Genomic DNA, 25,344 nt, shown 5'->3' on the forward strand with positions numbered 1-25,344 from the left:
TTTGTCATCATAGCCCATAGCTGTGCTGTATTTTTATTTCTTTTTTTAGACAGAGGTCCTTGGATTCAGTTGTTGCCATAATCTAGGTGCTGATGGGGCAATGGACCTTCAAGCATCATGCTGGCAGAGTGTGGGTTGGTGAATTAGGCCGGGCACAGTGTTGTGCTCTTCACAGCTTTCTTGAACCTATCAGGAGATAAAGCTCCTGATGCAATGCAGGTTAACAGAGTGTAAGTGCTTTTTAGAAAACCTCAGAGCCAGCAACCTCCATATGACTTCAGATATTTTCCTGGCTTCTTTCTCAAAGCTCTTAAGTATTGCAACGTTTTGATGTAAACATGACAACCCCCATTCCCACCTCACCTGCTGGATACTCAAAGACATCAGAATCTTCAGTTTTGTGATCATGGTCCTTTCATCTGCAGTGAATATTGATGCCTCGGCCAGGGGGTTTGTAACTTCATTTTGGGTGAATAAATAAGAAAGAGGGAAGCCGTTTGGGATAACCATTTTGTTTATGTGCAAACAACTTTTAAACTAGAAAATATTTGGAAAGATTCAGAGATTTTTCAGTCTGGGCTTTTAAAATACAAATCTTCCCAGTCAGTTTAACATAAAACCTCACAGTAATTTTAATATGACTTCGGAGTCTCTAACCCTACATAATATATCAAATAACTGCATTTATGAACAGCAGAGATGTTCCAAAGCCCATCTAGTGGCCTTGTTCCTTCTATGTGTGGCTGGGTTGCTTGATCCACTAGGAATACTCTGTGTAAATGCCTGTATATAAATGGATTTATTGGCCTCTTTTTTTTTTTTTATTGGGTTGAAGTGTGGTGCAGTGGCACATTGAGCAGGAGAGCTGGGAGTTGGGATTCCTGTGTTCTAATTCAATCTCTGCATCTGTTTGTGACCTAGTGCAATTTATGTAACCTCTCTACGCTGTCTGTAAAATATGTCTAATGACATCAGCCTACCTTGCAGTGGTGTTGTGACTTATTTTTGTCAACTATTTTGTGTGAGGCCCTTTGAGGTCTTCAGATGGAAGGCACTGTAAAAATAGTGCAAAGTGCAGAGAACATAAGAACGGCCACACTGGGTCAGACCAAAGGTCCAAACAGGCCATATCTTGTCTTCCAATAGTGGCCAATGCCAGGTGCCCCAGAGGGAATGAACAGAACAGGTAATCAGGTGATCCATCCCCTATTGCTCATTCCTGGCTTCTGACAAACAGAGGCTAGAGACATCATCCCTGCCCATCCTGGCTAATAGCCATTGATGGACCTATCTTCCATGAACTTATCTAGTGGTTTTTTTTTTTTAACTTTGTTATAGTCTTGGCCTTCACAACATCCTCTCACAAAGAGTTCCACAGGTTGACTGCATTGTGTGGAAAAATACTTCCTTTTGTTTGTTTTAAACCTGCTGCCTACTAATTTCATTTGGTGACCCCTGGCTCTTATGTTATGAGAGGAGTAAATAACACTTCTTTATTTACTTTCTCCACGCTAGTCATATTTTATAGACCCCTATCATATCCCCCCTTAGTCATCTCTTTTCCAAGCTGAAAACTCCCAATCTTATTAATCTCTCCTCATATGGCAGGAGTTTGGACTAGAGGACTTCCTGAGGTCTCTTCCAACCCTCATCCTCTATAATTCTAGAGGCAATATGATATTTTCTGTTGAATTATCCCTTTCTTAATGATTCCGAACATTCTGTCCACTTTTTTGACTGCCACTGCACAGTGAGTGGATGTTTTCAGAGAACTATCCACAATGACTCCAAGATCTCTTTCTTGAGTGGTAACAGCTAATTTAGACTCCATCATTTTATATGTATAGTTGGGATTATGTTTTCCAATGTACATTACTTTGCATTTGTCAACATAGAATTTCATCTGCTGTTTTGTTGCCCAGTCACCCAGTTTTGTGAGATCGTTTTGTAGCTCTTCACAGTCTGCCTGGGACTTAACTATCTTGAGTAGTTTGGTATCATCTGCAAATTTTGCTACCTCACTGTTTACCTCTTTTCTCAGATCATTTATGAATATGTTGAATAGGACTGGTCTTGGTACAGACCCTTGGGGGACACCATTGTTTACCGCTCTCCATTCTGAACACTGACCTTTTATTCCTTCCCATTGTTTCCTATCTTTTAACCAGTTACCAATCCATGAGAGAACCTTCCCTCTTATCCCATGACTGCCTACTTTGCTTAAGAGCCTTTGGTGAGGGACCTTGTCAAAGGCTTTCTGAAAATCTAAATACACTGTATCCACTGTATTCCCCTTGTCCACATGCTTGTTGACCCCTTCAAAGAATTCTAGTAGATTGGTGAGGCATGATTTCCCTTTATAAAGCCCATGTTGACTCTTCCCCAACAAATTATGTTCATCTATATGTCTGACAATTTTGTTCTTTAGTTTCAACCAGTTTGCCCGGTACCGAAATCAGACTTACTGGCCTGTAATTGCCGGGATCACCTCTGGAGCCCTTTTTAAAAATTGGCATCACGTTGCAGAACTACTAACTGGAGGATAGCTAATTTCACATTTGAGTTCCTTCAGAACTCTTGGGTGAATACCATCTGGTCTTAGTGACTTATTACTGTTTAGTTTATCAGTTTGTTCCAAAACCTAATCTAATGACACTCAATCTGGGACAGTTCCTCAGATTTGTCACCTAAAAAGAATGGCTCAGGTTTGGGAATTTCCCTCATATCCTCAGCCATGAAGACCGATGCAAAGAATTCATTTAGTTTCTCCGCAATGGCCTTATCATCCTAGAGTGTGCCTTTAGACTCTCGATTGTCCAGTGGCCCCACTGGTTGTTTAGCAGGCTTCCTATTTCTGATGTACTTAAAAAAAAAAATACTTTGCTATTACTTTTTGGGTCTTTGGCTAACTGTGCTTCAAATTCTTTTTTTGGCCTTCCTAATTATATTTTTACACTTCATTTGCCAGAGTTTATGCTTCTTTTTATTTTCCTCAGTAGGATTTAACTTCCACTTTTTAAATGATGCCTTTTTGCCTCTCACTGCTTCTTTTGCTTTGTTTAGCCATGGTGGCACTTTTGTGGTTCTCTTACTATGTTTTTTAATTTGGGGTATACATTTAAATTGAGCCTCTATTATGGTGTACTTAAAAAGCTTCCATGCAGCTTGCACAGGATTACACTGCTGTACCTTTTAATTTCTCTTTACCTAACTTCTTCTTTTGTGTGTAGTCTCCCTTTCTGAAGTTAAATGCGACAGTGTTGGGCTGCTGTGGTGTTTTTCCCGCCAAAGGGATGTTAAATTTAATTGTATTATGGTCACTATTACCAAGTGGTCCAGCTATATTCACCTCTTGGACCAGATCCTGTGCTGCACTTATGACTAAATCAAGAATTGCCTCTACTCTTGCGGGTTCCCGGACTAGCTGTTCCAAGAAGCAGTCTTTTAAGATGTCAAGAAACCTTATTTCTACATCCCGCCTGAGGTGACATATACCCAGTCAATATCGGGAGAATGATTTTATTACCTGGCTGTTTTCAGTTGTTCCTGTTTGAGAAGAGAACTTCTCCAGCATGTAGGAAAAGGAGATGTCATATTTCATGTGGATAATGTGGAACCACCATCCCGCTGCCCAACCCACTCCCCCCCAAATCTGCATTGCAGGTATAATGAAGTGTTTGTTATATAACAGTCGGCCATAAAAATGACCACGATAGTTTTGATTGCAAGATTAAGTAATAGGTTGAGTTGCAAAGAAGAAAACTCTTTAGATAGCTTCAATAATAAGTATTGGCAAGGAGAACACAGGAAATCTATGAAATGTTTTAAAAATATGAAAAAAAATATTAGATGCTTCAAAGGCAATTTGTATTATTTACAATTGATCCCAGTGGTTCTGCTTTTGTGGCTGGAGTTCCCTGTTAGTGTTAAACCCCTCTACTGCTAGCAGCTGGGGATTATACTTGCCTTAAAGGGGATGCTTGGAATGGATGCCATTGAAATGGGGGACCCACTTTTCTAATCTCTGCCAGAGAGAGGCTTGCAGCTGAGGGCCTTACAGAAAAGGGTACAAGTCTGCTTTGGTAAGGTGGGTGAGCAAAGCGTCTGTTGCAGTGTCTTCAGGAAAAAAAAAACCCAGTCGTTAGTCAAATGGCCATCGAGGGAAAACTTCCTGCTGAAATGCTCCACAGACAACTGCTGAATAGACTTACCCTGTTATGCAGCAGCCAAGGGGATTTGGAGAGGGGCTGTGAGCCTTCTGAGCCGTTTACTCTCTAAAAAGAGCTCCCTTTCCAGTCCCTCTGAGGCTACATGTGGTTAACAAGAAAGCGGCCGGCGCTCTTGTGGGAGGGCTTTTTAGGGACCACGCTCCCTGGCAGCTCCGTTCTTCTCGTTTCCAAAGGGAATGGTGTGCTGGGGACAGGTGCCAGATTGACAGCCATGAAGGCTAACACCTCCAGAGTGGAATCAGCCTGGGCAGCAGTGGTGCCGGCTCCCCACATGCTGCTTCATGAGCTTCCGTTGGGTGAAACTAACTGTAAGGGTGAGAAGGGAGTTTGGGAAGTGTGGCTCGTTCAGTCCTTGGCCTCCATACTGACGCTGCCAGTAAGGATGCCCACTGAGATCGGGGTGTTACATGGCAAAAATAAAGCCTAGATCTCCCAAACACTGAGGGCTGCTAGTCGGGGGTCACCACCAAAATGTCAGTGTCCCTGCCCCAAAACCTCTTGTTCTCAGAGCCTAGAAGCATTCTTCCTCTCTAAGTCGCCATCTCTCCATCTCATTACTGTGCTCCCCAGTCACTGAAATCTCCTCCTCTCCTGCTTTCAGACTTCCCTCTCCTCCCTGCACAGGGAACTTGGCATTGCAGGCCTACAGCATTCTCTCTGCAAGATCCCTCGTGGAGACCAAGCCCTGTCTGGGAAACTTCTACTGCTTCACACCCGTCACCTTACTGTGCTTGTAGATGTGAGAGGTGAAAGGAAACTAGCTAGGTGACAGCTAGCCCATCTCCAGGGGCTGGGCAGGTTTGTTCTCAACTGTACAGCTCTAGGTGCATTTTCCGCTCGAGTTTTGTGTACCTCGAACACACTGCAGCTTCCACCCCTTCCCTTGAGAGACTGTTGCACAGTCTGATCACTCTCACTCTGAGAAAGTTTTTCCTGTGGTTTATTCTAATTTTCCCCATCTTAATTTAATCCAGTACCCCTACTTATAGTCAAAGGACCATCCCTAAATAATTCCCCTTCCTCCTTGGTGCTTGTACTCCTCTATACCCCAAGAGGGGACCCATAAGAGTCAGACAGAGAGCGAGTGTCAGCTTCTGGTTCTGTCATGAGGCCTTTGTGTACATGCAGCCTGAAGCAGTAGAGGGCTAGAGGAAGAGCTGAACTCAGGGTTGGTTAGTTGTTTGGGGAGGAAATTCATATATTCTAAGGCCAAAAGGGACCATTATGGTCACTTAATCACACCTCCTGAATAACGCCAACCATAGCACTGCCCCAAATAATTCTTAAAGCAGATCTTTCAGAAAACATCCATGCTTGACTTAAAAATTGCCAGGGATGGAGGATCTACCACGACCCTTGATAAATTGTTCCAGTGGTTCATTACTTGCAACTTATTTCCCATCTGAATTTCTCTAGCTTCAATTTCCAGCCATTGGATCATGTTAGACCTTCCTTTGCTAGCCTGAAGAACCCATTATTAATTGTTCCCCATGTAAATACTAGCAGACTATGATCAAGTCACCCCTTAATTGTCTCTTTGTGAAGCTAAATAGATTGAGCTCCTTAAGTCTATCACTATAAGGTGGGTTTTCTAATCCTTTAATCTTTCTCATGGCTCTTCTCCGAACCTTCTCCAATTTATCAGCATCCTTCTTGAATTGTGGGCACCAGAAGTGAACACAGTATTATAGCAGCGGTCATACCAGTGCCAAATTCAGAAGTGAAATAACCTCTCTACTCTTACTTGAGATTCCTCTGTTTATGCCTTAGCTCTTTTGGCTACAATATCACATTGGGAGCTCCTGTTCAGCTCATTATCCACTGTGACCTACAAATCTTTTTCAGAGTCACTGCTTTCCAGGATAGAGTCCTTTATCCTGTAAGTATGTCCTACATTCTTTATTCCTAGATGTATACCTGTACATTTAGCCATATTAAAATGCGTACTTTTTGCTTGCACCCAGTTTGCCAAGCGATCCAGATCTCTGAATCAGTGACTTGTCCTTTTAATTATTTATCACTCCCCGCCTTGGTATCATCTGCAAACCTTATCAGTGATGATTTTATGTTTTCTACCTGGTCACTCGTAAAAATGTTAAATAGCATAGGACCAAGAATCAATCCCTGTGAAAACACACCAGCTTGATGATGATTCCCCATTTACAATTACATTTTGAGACCTATCAGTTAGCCAGTTTTGAATCCATTTAATGTGTGCCGTGTCATTTTATATCATTCTAGTTTTTTTAATCGAAATGTTGTGTGGTACCAAGTCAAATGTCTTACAGAAGTCCAAGTACTTTACATCAATACTGTTACCTTTACCAACCAAACTTTTAATCTCATCTCATCAAAAAAAGATATCAGGTTAGTTTGATAGGATCTATTTTCCATAAACCCATGTTGATGTACATTAGTTACATTACTCTCCTTTAATTCTTTATTAATCAAGTCCAGTATCAACCGTTCCATTATCTTGCCTGGGATGGATGTAAGGCTGACAGGCCTATAATTGCCTGGATCATCCCATTTACGCTTTTTAAAAATTGGCACATCATTAGCTTTCTTCCAGTCTTCTAGAACTGCTACAGTGCTCCAAGACTTATTGAAAATCAACATTAATGGTCCAGTGAGATACTCAGCTTCCATCCCAGAGTTTTAAAAAAGCTGGCTATCTCAACATGCTGATTTTAAAATGTCTGACTTTAGTAGTTCTGTTTAACGTTCTTCTGAGATACTAGTAGAATGGGAAGAGTGTTGTCATCACCATATAGTGAGACTATATCATCTGTTTTTTTCCTCAAATACAGAACAAAAATATTTATTGAACACTTCAGCCTTTTCTGCATTATTATTGATAATTCTACCATTTCCAGCTAGTAATGGGCCAGTACTGTTGTCAGGATTCTTTTTGTTCCTAATAAGTTTTTAAAAATTCCTTCTTATTGTCCTTGATTCTGCTGGCCATAGAGTTCTCTTTGGGTTCCTTGGCTTCCCTTATCAATTTTCCACAATTCCTAGCTTCTGACTTGTATTCTGATATATCAGCTTCCCCTATCTTCCATTTGTTGTTTTTATTGATTTATTTTTTTAATAGCTGCCTTCACTCCCCCTATAAATCAGGTCATTTTGTTAACCAGCACAGCCTTCTTCCTCAATTGTGGGATTGTATATAGAGCATAGATGGGAGGAGTCTGTAGCAGGGGATCTCTGCTCTGAATGGGCCTTGTAAGGTTTGTTGAGCAGGATTCCTTTCATATGCAACTTACACACCAACCTAATTTAATTGGTGGTGATCATTTGAAAAAACCTAGGAATTTTCCAAACCAAAAACTGTTTTAAAAATAGTAGTAGTAGTGGGCAATGAAGTATGGCAGTGAGGAAAAGGCTGTATCCCTCGTCTGATCAGATATTTGGAAACATTTTTTAAGGAGGAGGATTTTTGTAAAGAAAGTTTAACATTTGTTTTTTGGGTCCAGCCTTAGCTCTTTTCAACCAAGTTTGGTTTGTTTTGCAAGTAAATAGTTTGGACCGTTCATTGAGCCAAGCAATCTGATTAGCTGACCAGACTTTAGTGCTGCTTAATGCTACATTGTCTTGCTGAGTCCTTTTCTTTCCTGCTAGCTTGGACTGACACTTGAATTTTTCTCGTCTGTTGGAAGAGAAAGTATATTTGCAAGAATTCAGTCTTACAGAAAACAAGAGGAAAAACACAGACTCTTAAGTGTTTTAAGTAGAGAAAATGGAAGAAAGAAAATCAAACTTGGCCAAGTGTGTGATTTATGATTGAACAGACTAAAATCTCAGGTCACTAGTGAAGTTATTACTGTTGAGTAGTCAGTGGATTTAATGGGGAAAGCCCAGACACAATCATTGCCTAACTTTCAAGGAATCAAATCTTTTCCTAGAGCAAGGCTTGGGCTCTGACTATTGTTAACACAGACCATGGGATTCTGCTTTTGAACCTCTCACAGCTATTGGCAGCTGATCTTTGACAGCTGCTACACTGTTTTTAAACATATATTTTTGTAGTGTTCCTCTACCACCTTTTTTTCATTTAAAATTGTATTTCTCTCCTCCCCCACGCAGGAGTGGAGGAAAGGCAACCCTCAACCTTGTGTAGTCAAGGTTATGGCGATAAATTCTGTTGCATTGTCACTTCTATTTGGAGTAAATTGGCTGGCTGCTTTCGGGCTGAAGGGAAGATAATTTGCTGTAGTATTTCAAATGGATTAGAAATGGATTTGAAGGGAAAGTTCATGCCTCCCATTACAAAGGCTAGAAAGAAGACTATCTTAAGGCACTGTTCCCTCTCTGGCCTTCATTATCCACGCTTAATACCTTTCCTATTTTCCAGCGTTAATGAAATTTCCTGCCGGAGAAGGCCTGCTGGACGGATGGGAAAAGTCTTTAGATCTGAGGGCTTGTGTTGTAGAAAAGGAATTACAAGCCCCTCATGTTGAGGGCCGGTGTATTCTTCAGGTCCTTGGCCCAGCTATTATCTCATTAATTTTATCCTCTCTTCTCAATACAGTTAGTTTCCAAAGGCCATCCTTTCCATTAGGGTAACAATTGAGTAGAGTGCTGTGACACTGCTGCAAATTAAAAGCTACACGCTGTTTTTAGAGGCACCCTGCCCTTCTTTAGATGTGTCCTCCTTCCTTCACGCTCCCGCTCACCCCATGCTGCCCCTGTCTCTGCCTTTTGCTCAGACTTTTAGCCGCTGAGGCAAATGTCACTTTAAGGAGGTGGAGGAGAGACAAGCCGAATATTACTGCCAGAGCTAGATACCTGTTTGGAAGACCAATGAATCCAGCTTAAATCTGTAGAGCCTGCTTTAGGAAGGGAAGACTGCTTTTATAAAGGCATGATTGGGACAATTAAGTTCTAGGCAACACTCTTTTCCTTCTGTATGGGAATGGCTTATATGTGCTCAGCAAATTCACATAATTATTCTCTCTCTTCCTCTGGTGCATGGCACATAATGGATCTTTTCCAGTCAATTTCTGGATATCTTATGCCACCTGAAAATAAGATAGCTGGGGCCAGAGCTGAGCAAAGGTAGGCAGTGTCTGAGCTTCCCATTCCAATCTCTCACAGCGAGATTCAGGCCTCCTTGCAGATGAACCTGTAATCTTGGTCAGCCCTCCGCTTAAGAAAAGACCTGATGGTGTAAAATTCTGTTGCAGACGTGTCCACTAGAGACTAGATTGACTCTTCCAGACTCATTTGACCAGTACCCCAAGCCAAATGGAAACGTAGGATTCCTGAGGGTGAAAGGCGAAGGAATTAACCTCCTTGTGCAGCGTGAAATGCAGAAATTAAAAATAACTCCTGACATGTTTAGTGAAACCATAGGCTATCTGGGTTCCCATGCCTAGTACTCTATGTACAGTAAGGTGAATTCAGGCAGAGAATGTATTCAGTCTTCTGTTCTCCCACCCCTATCACCATGTACAGTAGGTATTCTGTAGCATTCCCTGCACCGGTCTGGACTGTATCTTTTGCAAGCAGGGTGAAGACAGATAATAAAACTGCTGAAGCAGTAATGTAACTTCCTGGCGCCTTTCCTTCAGTCTTTCTGTCTCCAGCGGGGGAAACAGCTCTAAAGGTTATTGGAGCAGATTACAACTCCATTTAGGAGTTTTTCCCCCCATTAACTTTGACTTTTCTAGAAATAAACATTTTTCAGGTCATAAGCCCTAGCTGGTAGGTGACCCGGTCTTTCTAGGGTCCTGGGGCTGTGGGCATAGGGGACAGGTGGAAGCCGTGTTCAGAGAAGTCACTATTCAGAGTCTTCCTGGCACAGAGAGAATGGGAACAAAGGCAGAGATGATTCCATTAGTCACCACTGTGGCACAAAGCTTCCCTGCACCAACAACACTGTCATGCCCTCAGGTTAGACTTTGACTGAATGTATGTTGTCCCCACAGTCTTCAGATGTGTGTCACCCATGTTGGTAGCACAATCTGTGGGTATGCAAACACAGCATGTACATGCGTGTCTGTGTGTGTGTGTGTGTGTGTGTGTGTGTGTGTGTGTTCGGAGTGCTGCTGAAATTTCACTGCTAGGCACTTGAGAGGACCATGTTATATTCCGAAATGGAGGAGCTAAGATTGCAGTATAAAGGCTTCTCTGTCTGGCCTATCTGTTACTATGCCACTCCCACCCCACTCTAAGTGAAGCTCTGAGTCTCTAATCTCAGAAGAAAGATAAAGATTCCTGTAGCACTTTGAAATATTATTTGGTCCATTGTCTACGAAGTTTAGTCAATTCCAGGATCTCTCAACCCCATCAGAATCAGACATGCCCAGCTACCAGTCCCAGAGATTTTCTCCTAGCTGAATTTGAATGGGCCCCACACTTAGGCCTCGGTCCCACAAGGGGAACAATGCAAGCGCATGGTCTGCCTGTGTAGTTCTACCTAAACATACCGAGCCTTCATCCTTTCAAATTTGTTCAATTTTTTCCCAAGATTCCAGCAGTCTGGCTAGTGGTTCTGAAGGCAGAACGAGGAACAGTGTTGTTATCCTGTTCTGGGATGTCTCATGTGATGTGTGATTGTCTTTGGCCTGGTGTTCTCTTCAGAAGCCCTCCAGAGGTCATTATGGTGGAACATCTCCAACTGGGGGAAGACACCTTAGATGGCCTGTCAGTGGTTCTGAAGCTTACAGAAAGGCAAGAAGTTAAGAAAGGTAAACCACGCTGAGGAACTCTCCAAACTATGACACTATCCATAGCATTTAAGTAGGGTTGTTGCTCCCAAGATGCTAGCCTGGTTCCCTCGGATGTTCTGGGTGCTGACTACTGCTTTCTCTTTATAAAGAATTAAATATTTATAAACTGCAGTGGTTGCTATGAAAGAGTTAGTATTTGCCAGCAGGTACTATACAGTTTATTCTCTGCTCAGATACAAGGGAAACCTGTGCTATTTTTCATGGAGTGGTAACTATTGGGCAAGTGGTGTCTTTTGAACAGGGACCATAGTAGTTTGTAAACATTGCATAACTTGTAACTCTGTGATAAAGAGAAAAATCATTGTCCAAAATAGTCAAGGAAACTGCTGGAACTCTGGGAGCAACAACTGGGCTTGGACTGGTTGTTAGTAGCATGGTTTGAACTGCACTGAGCGCAAGCCCTTCGGTCTTGTCTGCACAGGCCCTAAAACTGTCACTTAACCCAGTTTTAAATGAGCTCCACTTAAACGGAGCTTAGCCAGCCTGTGTGAATAGGGCCAAGTAGGGGACAGAAATCATGCTCTTGTCACTGAGGCTGCATTTATTCTAGAGAATTGAACTGATGGGCTAAAAGTGCTTTAAACACAAACGGATCGCTCTGTGCACACTACCATGCAGACGGAAGTGCTGCAGCTCTTGGCTTTGTGTTTAGGATGTTTAACTTCCAAATACAGGTCAGGTATAAACACTTCTTTTTTCCTGACCTGAATGAATGCTTTGGGGGGTAAAAGGATTTTACTCCCAGTGTAGCCAGGACTCTGTTCCCCTGTAGTTCTCTCTTCCTCACCCATTTTGTATTGTGTGTAAGTGGATGTTAGTTTTTTAGACACCAAGCAGTGTACAACACAGTTCAGTGATCGCTGATCTGCTAAATTAACTAAGTTACTTGTCAGAAAAGAAAGATGGGGGCCACAAGTGATTCTACCGAGATTAATACGTTTTTAGCATTCAGTTCCAACTCGCAGGAAGTGGCTTGGCTTGTACACATTTTTTTCAGTGAGAATTACCTAGTGTCTTGACAGGGACAGCTTTCACTTCAGCAGTTTGCATACACACAATTTGCTGCTAACACAGGGGGAGAAAAATAAGCGTTCCTTTAAGCAAGCTTCTCTTAGTGTGCTTTGCAACATGATAGATGTAAGATATTAACACAGCAGCGTCTATACGCCCTGAGCACTGCATCAGCTTCACTGAATTCCGTGCATCTCTGCTGGCAAGCCAGAGATGGAAATTTAAATGAGCATGTGGGGTTTTTTTCTCCTACCAGAGACTAAAAGAAAATATTGAAAGTTCCTGTATCAGAGTAATTTTGTAATAGCCAGGCCTTGTGTCTCGATCAGTGATGTTTTATAGGCATTCTTCGATGTTTTATATGTAGAAAAAGAAGTAAATAAATCCCATATCGCTAACCATTCCCACCATGCTGCTTGTATATAGGGATTATGGATACATCCTTGTTTCTCTGAGCAAGCAAATATTCTGTTTCTAACGACATACAGTCACAGAATTCCTTTTAAAGTGTCAGTGTGTAGTTCTTAGTTTCTCATAGGCAGATCTCTTGGGTGAGAGATAATTTTCTTATAAGGATCTTTGCTGTTATACCTGACTTCCAATTAAGTTGTGGGAAAGCAGCTTAAGTACTTTCAAACAATACTTGCTCACTTGAAGGTTCCTATATTTGATTAGTTTTTACACTTGGGTTTGGTTTTAGCTCAGGGGGAAGTAACTCCATGTTCTGTTAAAAAGCTGTTAGTCTGTAATGGTTAGTTTTAATCACAGCTGTAGCGTATTACCACTATCACTGCTAGTGAAACCATGCAGCATTTACCTTTTATCTAGCATACTTTATTTAAAGGAAACTAACTGCACCAACCACCTTAGGGTGGATAGCTTTAATGAGGCCTTTTCCAGGCATGTTTTCCAAAGAAGGGTTTACGGAGTCTCTGTATTTAGAACAATACTGAATGCAGGTGTTTGTATTAAGGATCTTCCTAGTAAAACCCTGCAATCTAATGCAAATAGAAGCAAAGAGCCTTCAAAGTACAACAGACTAATTGACTTGTTAAGTACAGGCCTGTCTATGCAAGTCATTGTGTAGCTCTGAAAGAGGCTTGTGCTCCTTGAAGGTGTGTTTTTTTTATAGGTACATGAGAGATGCTTTGAGCATCTGTTGTGCTTTTCATAGAAGGATCTCAAAGCGCTTTACAAGCATTACAACATTTAAGCCACTCAGCCTTCTTGTTGATACAGATGAGGGAAACTGAGGCACAGTTTAAATGATGTCTGCAAGGTCACATAGTTTGGGGCAAGAACGGGAATAGACCCTACATACCCCTTTCAATCCTTTAGCCCCCAAATCACCCTTCCCCTGTAAATTCAAACCTTCACGTTAGCTTTGAGTTTCCAGTGCCCCACGCAGAAGGTGTGTGAGTTCAAAGAACCTGTGGTTTTGCAGTGAGGAAGTTAGTCTACCAGCTACAAATGCCGTACAAAGAGCATCTGGCTCTGAATTCGTTTAATTTTGTGCAACCTGGTTATCTTTAGTATTTCCTGGATGTGGAAAGTAGGCAGCAAAAGTGGAGATGTAATGGAGATGCCATGACTCAGAATATGTGTTGTTGTTTTTTATTCTGAGCCCCTGCAGTCTATAAATTAATACAAATCTGTCAGAGGCTGTGGTCCACAGCTCAATACTGACGCAAAATGGGAACGTAAGAATGACTAAAATGTAGACCCACTTGACAATGCGTCTCTCCAGGTTAAAATATGGAGCTGTTAGAGTGAAGATAGTGGAGGTGTGTAGTTCAGGTGGTCTCTCTTGCCCAGGGAGTGTTGATATTACTTTATGATTATGAAAACTTTTTATTGTGTGTTTAGCATAATGTACTATTTGTGTTAATGTAATAAGGTGTCCACCACTAAGGTATCAGGGTCCATTTTTGATGTATATACACTATAACTCTGTGCATCCTCTCACAACATCTAGTTCAGTTCCCTTAAACCAGACCGAGGAGCTAACCAGCCAGGAGACCAATTTCCAGGCAGTGCAAATACTCATAATTTTGCTAGGGCCCATACAAATAGATGCGCCTTGAAGATAAATCTCTGGCTCTGATATGTCTGTGCTGTGAGTGAATTTGACAGCTGAAGCCCTGCCACTGGGAGGCCTTTACCGCAGGTCCTTGTAATTCCACTCTGGGAACCAACAAACAAAGCCTTGGCTATTTACCCCTGCAGTGATGGGATTCAGGGGGGAGGAGAGCTGGTGCCTGAGACAGGCACTATGTGCCTTTTAGGGGCTGATCAAGGTCTTGAAATACAGCAGGAAGAGCATGGGATTAACATGTGATTAATACACTGTGTCCTGTCTCTCCTGCCTAAAAGGAGGGTAGGTCCATCCTGCACTGGCTGACGCTTCCAAATGGCCCACCAAGAGAGTGCTACCTAGCACACGTTGCAGTGTAGTGTAGCTCGGAGATGAGGTTCACTCCTGCCAGGCCGTGTGAATTTAAGGCTCTGCGTGGATCTCCTAGTGACGTTAGAGAGGTTTCCTAAGAACCAAACATTATGCACACCAAGTACCTATGATCTCTAAAGAATCTTGTTCCCCACAGACCAGTGGAACTAGATCTCTCTAGAGAGAAAACTACTTTCACCTTGATTTTTGGTATGGATGAGCCAAGAAAACAGGTTGGAACCAAGCTGACAAACCTCTGAAATGCAAAAGATAGGGGTTGTTTCCCATCTGCAGGCTGGTCACTAGGCCGTGACGTAACATAGTCAGGCTTATTATAGGGGGTACATAAATCGCCCCCTTTACCATAGTAATGGGGTGCCTCATCATCTTACTGCATCTATCTTCACAACACCACTGTAGGGTAGGGAAGTGCATTTATCCCCATTTTACACACAGGGAACTGAGGCAAAAAATTGTGACTTGTCAAAGGTCACACAGCAAGTCTGTGGTAGAACAGGGTCTTGAACCCAGCTTTCCCAACTCTCAGGCTACTGCTCTGACCACTGTGCTGTCGTCCTCACTACATCACAGATTTGCACATTAGGACGGCAGAGGTGAGAGGCTCCGTGGAGAGAATCCAGGAGGAAATCAGGTGCAGCTCTGTTTCATTCTGCATTGCGATCCAATCCACACACAACTGTCTGTTCAGTCAGAGATTCCACCGTTGGGCTTATGCTATTTGTAGCCCCATTAGAAATGCTAATTTCACTGTACAAGAATGACAGGGAAGTTTCTTTCTCCATTTCATGTGAGTCCCTTGCTATAAACACAGATTTTTAGACCTTTAATAAGGCGTGTAAGTCCCAAAGGCACATTGAAGGGCTTGCCAAAGAATCCGATTGCAGAATGCTGCAGCATAACCATTCATTCTAAGGTTTCTCCCGCCCTGCATCTGTGGAAACTCGCAAGCAGCTATGTACGGTTGGTAGCCAATGGCAACAGCCATATTAAATGAATAGACTGTCAAACTAAGCACTAATAAATGTAACTATTACATTTTACAATTCTCTCTTTCTTTGCAGCACATCTTCATTTAAAGGTAATGCTCCCGGGGTTTGCGTTCTGCTGATGGGATGCCAGGCCTTAATTTACAGATATTCTTCAGTAATGCGTGGTTTATGTACGTTCTGTTAATAGCATTATGAGCATAAATTGTACTAATGCAAAATTAGAGCTGTAATTTGCATAAACAAATTACTGTTTGGATTAGTGGTAAATGGTTAAGAGGACTTGATATTTGAGTGGATTTGATTTGGCCACAACAGCTCTGTATGCATAAGAGATATGTACAAAAATGAGGCACATGGCTTTACCCAGATTGAATGCAAACTGACATTACATAGGAAAAGTCAGTCTGTCAATTGGAAGGGTTTCCTGCAGTGAATGAGCACATGGAGGGTAGAGTTGGTACTAAGGTGTTAGTTTACAGCCTTTATCAGCTGCTGTTTATCTCATGCAGCTGTCAACAGGCCCTAGATTAATCATATTCCAGTGTCCTAAAAGCACCAGGGCCATGTGATTGTGCTACAACTTTCTCCCACTGACTGCTGGAAAGTAAGGGGTATCGCTCCATTCTCATCCCTCTCACTGGCTGCAACATAGACGCACAGGCCCCACAAGAACCACATGTAAGGCCCTAAAGAGGTACTGAAGGGCCACAGTTTGTGGATCACTTTCCTATAGCTTTAGGGCTCCAGTAAGTTTGGTTAGACTGTTCAGCTGCAGTAGTGGGGCACAGTCCGGATGCTGTTTGTCCCACCTGACTGTGGAATTCCAGGCCTACGTCTGTTGCCAGCTACTTATGATTGCAGATGGGTCTTGGGCTGCCAGCCCCGTCTGGGCTACCCCAACCTTCCATTTGGCTAGGAAGGATATCCTTTCTTGGGGAGATTCTGCAGAGAGGACATCCTCTCCAGCTTTGGTGCAAAACAGGGACAACCTGGGAAAAGGGGGCTCCTCAGAGAGAGCCAGCTTCTGGATTTAAATGAACCATTGAGCTTGGTTTTCCTGCCCTTGGCAGCTATGGATCTTCAGTGAGCCAGGGCTAGGGACAGGATGTTCCAAACCACTGGGCAGCTGAGTGCTCCTGTGCCCAGTTTCACTGGGATGGCTGTGTCCACGTGTATGTATTTTGGTAGCAGTAAAGTCGGATCTATATTTAGAAAGCACACAGAAACCTCCGTGTGCTATATGCTGTCATGCACTAATAGCCACGTATACAGCCCAGGTTTTAGCTGTTCTTTGGGTTCAGCGTTGGAGGTCTATGGTATCAGTCAGCAATATTTAGGGCCAGTGAGCAGGGCTGGGTCAACCAAAGCCATGGTGCCCTGGGAAGCCATTTGATGTCCCCTAGTGCCCCTCAGCCAGCTTCAAGACCCAGAGTTCTCCTCCCAGCAGCACTTCCCCCAACCTTCTATTCCAGCTTGGGGAGGACGGGGCTGCTCAGGCCTGTAGGGAAGAGTGAATGAAGGTGTACTGTGTCCTGAGCTGAGGAGCAGAAAGGCCTTAAAGGAAGTAGTCAATAGATGTTAAACAAGAGGAGTGGGGGAATCTTACGATTTTCCTTCAGCTTGGGCTGTGAAACAGCAGGAGAAGAGAGCCCCTGATTCCTCTAGTTATTTAGAGCTCTCTATCATGGTAATATGGAGCATGAGCAGGAAGGATCCAGCTCGCACAGCAAGTGGCCATAGGTGGGGCTGGATCCTATCCCCAGGAGACTCCCTGCATCTGTAGGTTTGTCCATGAAATCTGAAGCAAAGTGAAGCTTCACTGGATAGCTTTATGGATGCAAAGCTCACCTCTTCTCCCATTTGTGGCATTTCATTGTCTTTGCAGATCTCTGGTATTAAACCAAATGCGCCAGTCAGCCCTAGGCGGCAAATCCCAGCAGCTGCAACCAAGATGGAGGAACAAAGGCTTTTGCTGTATAGGAGGCGTGATGTACAGGGTGTCAGCAAATAAACTCTCCAAAACCTCCAGCTCCCCAGTCAGGGGTGGCGACCTGAATAACAAGCTCCACAGTAGAACAGGTAGGTGATAATAATGCCTCTGTGTTCTGTGCTGAGTGTTTGCACGACTGTGTGTGTGAATTCCGGTGAGACAAACTGAGCAACACATGTTTACATTGCTCCAACTCTATCGTGTGGCACGTTACACTTCGCTTTTGTCCCTGCTTGCTCATGAAGGGTCCCAGCCACTAAGGGGCCAGTAAAAACCAGAAATCAAAGTAGGAGAGAAGCAAACTAATGCAGCCACGCAGGCCATGGATACTGTGTCCTTTAGTCTGATTGGATGAGAAATATGTATGTTCCTGAACAGGGCTATGAGATGGTAAAAGCAAGGTGAAGCTTACGGAGATGTAACACCCCATTGTATTAAAGCTCGTCTGCCCAGCAGTGTTCCTGCAACTGCTGCTTCTCCCCAGACACTCTTTCTGTTACTCTGTGTGACTATTTTAACTCTTCCGAAACACATTAAAACCCTGTAGGAGCATGTGCCTGAACTATAATTCGGTTGCCACCCTCCCATAGCCTGTTTGACAACCCTATCCCCATAGCTGCTTTACCAGACAAAGGGAAGACTGACTGAACTCAGGTGATATCATGTCATTCTCCTAAACACCAGGGTTGCCGAGATACTACTCTGATGGGCACCCTATAGCTACCTAAGATAGTCCTGCCTGTAAATGGGTCATCCAATTCAAAGGCATCTGTTGGGTTCATCAAATTAAAGTTAGTACTGATGTAAGTAGATCAGCAGTGACTGTTAACTGCTTCTAGAGATATTTGTCCCAATAACATTGGTTTCACGTGTTCATCACTTTTGTTATAGAAGTGTCAGCTGTGGGTTACTGCTGGAGGTAAAATGACAAACCTAGATTGACCAAAAAGAAAAGAAGTACTTGTGGCACCTTAGAGACTAACAAATTTATTAGAGCATAAGCTTTCGTGAGCTACAGCTCACTTCATCGGATGCATTCGATGAAGTGAGCTGTAGCTCACGAAAGCTTATGCTCTAATAAATTTGTTAGTCTCTAAGGTGCCACAAGTACTCCTTTTCTTTTTGCGAATACAGACTAACATGGCTGCTACTCTGAAACCTAGATTGACCAGTATCCTAGTCTAGAATGGTCTGTGTGCCTATCCCAGTTGTATTTGACAGCTAGTCTAATGTACTTCTCTTAAGCAATCCAGGGCTTGAGGACCTGTTGTGCATTTTCCTCCATTTCTGTCTGTGCTCAGCAGGTGTTCATTCTGTAACCACTGTCATAAAGAACAACAGGGATAATCTGGGTGTCTCTCTCGAGTATTTATGTGGCGCCATCACTGTAATAGCTGAGCTGCTCGCAATCTATAATGTATTTATCTTCACAACCCCACTAAGGTGTTGTGAAGTTCCCTTCTCATTGTACAGGCGGGGAACTGAGGCACAGACACACTAAGGCTATGTCTACACTGGCGCTTTTGTCAGTTGGGAGTGTGAAAAAACACACAGCCCCGAACGACATAAGTTTTACCAACAAAAACACCGGTGTGGACAGCGCTATGTCGGCAGAAGATGCTCTCCTGCCGACATAGTTACTGCCGCTCATTGGAGGTGGTTGAATTATACCGATGGGAGAGCGGCTACACGGTAGACCTTACAGCAGCACAGCCAAGTCCAAAGCTAGTGCCCTAACTGCTGGATCATCCTGCCTTTCTAATTATAATAAAGCTCGGCTAAGTCAAGTGGTTGATATGTAGCAGTTTTTTGGTGGGAGAGGTTGAGTTTTGGAGAGATGGAGGGTGGATGTGTAAATTAATGTTACTATACTTGGATCTCACTTGGTCCCCCCACTACGGAAGGGATATGGACAAATTGGAGAGAGTCCAGCAGAGGGCAACGAAAATGATTAGGGGGCTGGGGCACATGACTTGCGAGGAGAGGCCGAGGGAACTCGGGTTATTTAGTCTACAGAAGAGAAGAGCGAGGGGAGATTTGAAGCAGCCTTCAACTATCTGAAGGGGGTTCCAAAGAGGATGAAGCTTGGGTGTTCTCGGTGGTGGCAGATGACAGAACAAGGAGTAATGGTCTCAAGTTGCAATGGGGGAGATCTAGGTTGGATATCAGGAAACACTATTTAACTAGGAGGGTGGTGAAGCCCTGGAATGGACTTCCTAGGGAGGTGGTGGAATCTCCATCCTTAAAGGTTTTTAAGGCCCAGCTTGACAAAGCGCTGGCTGGGATGATTTAGTTGGGGTTGGTCCTGTTTTGAGCAGGGGATTGGACTAGATGACCTCCTGAGGTCTCTTCCAACCCTAATATTCTATGACTTGATACAAAGGTGAGGGTTTAATTTTAAATATAATTTAAAACACTGGGAGATTGACAGGTTAAAAAGAGAGCTCAGGACATGTGAAAGACGATACAGTAAGCTTATTTGAAAGGCCTAGCCTACTGAGAGGGAGGACATCTCAACTGTCCAGATGCTGATTGGGATAACTAGAGTGGAATCAGTTAAAGGAGAGACGTTCCCAGAGGATCTCAGACAGTTCTGTTGCCTGGTATAGTTGGGGGAACATCCTATAATTTTAGGAGGGTTTTTCCTCTCCCCTCTCTTGGTCAACGGAAATAACCAAGGTATGATAAATAACCTAGAAGTTGGTGAGCATCTGGGGCCTTCTGATTACAGTGTAAACAGAACTGAAATGCTTCTCTCACTGTATCTGAAAGTGGCATTTCGGCAGCGTGCCCACAACCCCCGACTTCACAGAAGTGCAGGATGAGGTGAAGGAAAATCTTTGGAATCGATTATTGTCCAAATTAACTCAGGAAAAAAATCAATCTACGTCTAATTTCCCTCTTTCCCCCCTTGAAAACAACCCAAAAGAGAGCAAAAGCCCAAGGCAAATGAAATATTTAAAAGGGACGCTGGCAGCCAGTGCGGTTAAACAAACCCATAAAGAACAGGATTATAGAGTGAGTGAGTGAGAGCCTTGAATAGACACACAAATCCTGTCAGCAGAAGAACTGAGCAGCCTCTGAAAGTTTTTAAAAATGGGCAGAAATTAAGAGCAAATGGCAACATCTCAACAAAGAATAAACACCCTCCCACTCTTCCCCCAGCTTACATGCAGATGGTAAATGTGAGAGAGAGAAAATTGAGAGTGGGAAATTAGGGCTAGGCTAGAGAAGTAACCACAGTGATGAGAAATGCTTATGGCATATCATCTCTGTAGGTGAAGAGGGTGGAGATTTAGCTTAAACCAGGGATTAGCTTCCTGTACCGTGCCGATGGGAAATGAAGAAGTGTGCAGATAATACCAGAGATGATGATATTGAAGAGGTCAGAGGGGTGGAAAGTTGATGAAGCATCGTTTCCAGGTAATCTGCCTTCTGAGAGCATTAAAAGAAGTCTGGCCAGCAGTTTGGGAAGGAAGCTTTAGCTGGCATTTTTGCAATTTAGTCCTGTTAAGGACAGAGACCCACCCAGTGACTGGCTACGCAGGCAGGTACTATACAGTGTCTTCCCTGTTGCTGTGTCTGCACCCACACGCATAGGTTCTTGTTTGTTTTAAAAGCACTTGATCCCACCTGTAAACTCATCGCTTTGCTACTATGTGTGGGAAAAGGTATGGGGGAACTTCCTGAAGGGGAAAACAGGTGGGCCAAACCACAGAGCGAGCCAGGTTAGCTGGCAAGGGTGGATACGAAGATTTTTGACATTTAGGGGATGTATTTTCTAAAATGCCAAGTGCCTAAATCCCTTAATTCCCATTGACTTTCAATAGGAATTGGGAACCTAACTCTAAGTAGTTTAGAAAATCCCAGTCTAGAGGCCTTGCTTATGGTGGGAGATACCTAGATGCTTGGTTTTTAGTAGTGGTAGAAAGTATAATTCTAGGCAGCAGGGGACAGTTAGTTTGTTGGATTATAAAGTGGCGGAAGGGCTGGAAACAGGAATACACTAAATTGGTACCTTCCATATGGAAGGAGGTTACCAGTGTTAGAGTAAAAAGAAAAGGAGTACTTGTGGCGCCACAAGTACTCCTTTTCTTTTTGCGAATACAGACTAACACGGCTGCTACTCTGAAACCAGTGTTAGAGTAAAAGCTCTGCTCTGTTGTTGACCTGCTTGGAGATGGCTCCTGTGTATCTCTGAGGTTTGTGAGAGAGATGGAAGTAGATGCGGTCATAGCACCTACCACAGATACTCAGCACTTTGCGGTGGTGGCTCACAGTGGAGTCAGCTAAGCTTCCAATGCCCCTTCTAATGTCGGCTTGAAGGGAAGGGTTGATTCAAAGCTGGGAGTGATTATTGTATTGGGGAAGTCCATCTGCCAGTCGGAATTGTCCTTTCTGTGATCCCAAATGAGCATGCAGTACAATAACAGCTGTGATGGGGAAAGGGAGCCCCAGCGAGCTGGAGGAGATCCTGGGCCAATGTTCTGTCTGGCTGACGGTGACTGTCCTTTAGTCTAGGTCCAGAATTCAGCCTGCCACAAAGGTCTGTGAAGAAGTGGTTTTCAAATTCTAAATAAATTTTAAGGCAGCCATCAAATGAAAACAAAAAAAGTAATAATGTTCCATGGCCCCTCAATGAGAGTGGCTATTATTATAATACGCCTCCGGCTTCATTGCCATCGCTCTGCTGCACACCAGCGACATTCAGTGCTTCACACTGAAGCTTCTTTGAGAATACAGCATGGATCCTTCTTCTCCAAAAGCACGGCCCTTGCCACTCCAGTTAAAGGAGAATCCTGATTATCTGTGAACAGTATAGAGCCTGTGACACACAGCTGAGCAGTCTTGATACTATCCAGAAGAGGGCAGCGGCATACACAGACACACTAGCCAATTCAGAATAATCTCCTTTGCCGCTGAAAATTAACACAGATTATAAGGTAAATGCGTAAGGCTATCCCTTTAATTATCATTCTCCTTAGGATGGCACTTCTTTATGGCTCTCTAAATACTTGGGGTCTCAGAAGAGTCTTGTGTCGGAAAGCAGAGTGTTTTGGAAGGACATAATTAACCTACCATTTTTATTCTTGGATGCATTTTCCTTTAGACGGTGTTAGTACAAGCTTCTGATGAGCCTATTTGTCCCATCAATCTCAGCAAACAGTAACTAACATAGTTCTGCTCAAGATGAACTAGGGCTCTCCACCCAGTAAGGCCAGTATTCAGAATCCATTGTTTCTTCTGTTGAACACCTGGAACAGCACAGGGTGGGCTGAGAGATGCTCTGCCTCTAGGTATTTACAGGGTCAGTAACTGTTGCCAAAGAAATATGAAACCCTGAACTTGGGAGTTGCTAGGCAAGAGGTAAAGGAAATGGCTTTCAAGTGTGTTAGTTTTTAAAGGTGACCTGTTGTAACTCTTTTGAAAAGAAAGTGAGGGGTGGCTCAGGGACTGAAGTCAGAGGATGAAACCAGGCAGGCAGACTTTGTGCATCATCTGCTAAGGTTTTGCAAATTTTTTTTCTTCTAATATTTGAAATTAGATGAGGGTTTGCAAAGATTTGCCATTATTTCACTATAATAAGAAAGGAATTAATGGACTTTGCCATGGGCCTGGTCTGTGCTTCAATAGGTACCCTAGGACTTGTGTTGTCAGCCAGTACAGTGAATGCTGGGGGGAGTGGGTAATCTCAGATTTGGGGGAACCCAAGACTAATAAAGGGCCTTTAGTTTTGAATCCCTTCTGTTCTGAATGTCCCTTTGACCCCTGCTATTTGGGCCATTCAGTTTATACCCCTATAGCTCTATCTCTGTGTGTGACTTTTCAGCCCTCCTTTGGAATGTAGCCATATTTTCTTCTGCTCGGAAAGGGTGAATTCCATTGAATATCAGAATTCCTTCCTTCAGGACAGGTGGGGCTGTCAGACTGCAAAATCGTATTTATTTGTTGTGTACGAGATTCCACACATCCACGTAATCTTGATCTTGAGCACTTAAAAAGGTATGTTTAAAAGAGAGCTTTTCAGTTCGCCTTCAGTGCAAAACACAGTGTATTTTGGATTAGCAAGGAGATGGGAAACACTCTTGACAATTTAATAGCTTGGAATTTACTTAAGATGGGTTATAATTTTGCCTTGTGATTCTGCTCTTCATCTGAATTTATTGGGTCAGTATTTTGTTTCCTTGAGTCACGGCTACAATTAGAGTTATGATAAAATTCTGACATGTCCCTACCTGCAAATCAGATGGGCCACTAATCTTGTGCTGTGCGCCAGATTAGCTTCTAGTGAGCAGACGCTGAAATCTGAAGAGCAGAAGGGAAAAGGAGTTACTTTGTGCGATATGCTCTGGGAGCGGGTTCCACAGGTCTCACGTTCAAGGCAGTGGTTTCTCAATGTTCGCCACAGACAAGAAGCCAAATATTGAATTTCAGTAGCTAGTTAATGCTAAACAAATCAGGCAGGCTACTGCTTTATCCAGGAATCCCTCCCTTTGTATGCGCTGTTGCCACACTCTGATCCTTTCATTCCATCATGTCATCTACCACCACTATATGACAGCAACGGATAAGTGTTACTGAGTGTAATTTAGTCCACTTTGTTCAGACTGTCTTATGTGCTCTGCCAACCTTTTCCCCCCAGGCAGCTGGACCGTTCCAATTCACTTTTGCTGTCCAGGCCAAATGCCTACTTTAACTGTTGTAGCAAGTTAGAATTTAGTCTTGGGGCTGCATCTATTCCAGCCCTATACAATCTCAGTGGCCAATCACAAGGCTGCCAGAAGTGATAAAGCAAGTCATCTGTCTCCCTAAGTGAGAAGGAAACCAGGAGTTTTACTGCTGCTTGTCTGCAATCCACTTCATTACCATGAAGTCGGAGAATGGTAAACTTTGTGCCATGCACTTTTTGGACAGGAGAGCAGAGGAGGGGTGGGCGGGTGGGTATGTGGGTTTCTTTATGCTGAAACCTGAACTGAATGCACGCAGGCAAGGAAAGGACTGGTCTTCACAGCTAAAAAGAGCCATTAGATCGCACCCTTCCATTAGAATGGATACCGCTGAACCAGGGCCAGGTTTTGCTCTTACATCCATACCGTCATGCTGACTTCAGCAGAAGCTGCACAAAGGGAACTGAAAGCAGAGTCTGGTCCATTCCAATTAATGGCTACCAATAACGCCACGCGTCTCACGTGTACCTAGCTCATTGTTCCCTGTATGGTGGAGAGATGATGGCGGCAATCACACCTGCATGGTGCTGGATTTTGTCTACCTTTTCCCCTTTCATCCATCTCTCAAAGTAGCATTACACTTCTAACAACTTTCAGGAATCCCTTGCAGTTTTTTTCAAAACCAGTGTGTTGAGGCTGGAAAGGAGAGCGACTGGGGAGTGTGAGAGAAAGACCTGTCCCCCCCCTTTCCCCTAGAATAGGGTTTGTCATCGATACAGCAGCTAAAACATCAGGAGCCGCCAGAGCTGCTGTCCATGCAGCTCAACTGGTGTGAACCCAGGAGGAAGTCATTTCTAAAATTCCCTTGTATAGATGTGGCCTCTGGCAAGAGAATTGCGACTTTTCACCCTTAATCACATTTTCAGATGTTCCCTTCACCTCCATTTATTATTATGATGTATTATTTATTTGTATTAGAGTAACATGAGGAGGCCCAGCTGTGGATCAGGGCCCTATTGTGCTGGGTGGTGTACAAACAGAGCACAGATAGCCCCTACCTCAAAGAGCTCACCCTCTTAAGTGTAAGAGGCCTCCCCAGAGCTCAGAGAATTCTGTTTCCTTCCCTCTGGAGTGCCCTGCGGTATTAGAGGCGAGAAGTTGCTAGTAACTCAGTACAGATTATTTATTGAAGAAACGGGCAAAAAAGAATGAACATCGGGAGGAACGGAAACCCAATTAGCTCAAACCACTGC

The 25,344-nt window shown here is 43.4% G+C and overlaps 1 protein-coding gene and 1 long non-coding RNA gene across 5 annotated transcripts in view; one reads left to right on the plus strand and one right to left on the minus strand.

Moving 5' to 3' along the window:
* The window catches only part of ZC3H3 (zinc finger CCCH-type containing 3), a 330,762-nt gene that overhangs the window by 177,034 nt on the left and 128,384 nt on the right, over positions 1-25,344 (plus strand). For all 4 annotated transcript variants that reach the window (XM_038390637.1, XM_038390638.2, XM_043507235.1 and 1 more), the window contains one exon: positions 17,319-17,512. In XM_038390637.1, the coding sequence (XP_038246565.1) occupies positions 17,319-17,512 (194 nt within the window). The remainder of the gene's footprint in view (positions 1-17,318; positions 17,513-25,344) is intronic.
* LOC122458572 lies at positions 1,715-19,454 on the minus strand. The gene is made up of 3 exons (XR_006278616.1): positions 19,307-19,454; positions 15,608-15,610; positions 1,715-1,728 (listed from the first exon to the last, which is right to left on the minus strand). It is a non-coding gene; the product is annotated as an uncharacterized LOC122458572 (long non-coding RNA).

The sequence above is a fragment of the Dermochelys coriacea genome, chromosome 2 (assembly GCF_009764565.3).
Source record: "Dermochelys coriacea isolate rDerCor1 chromosome 2, rDerCor1.pri.v4, whole genome shotgun sequence".
NCBI lineage: Eukaryota > Metazoa > Chordata > Testudines > Dermochelyidae > Dermochelys > Dermochelys coriacea.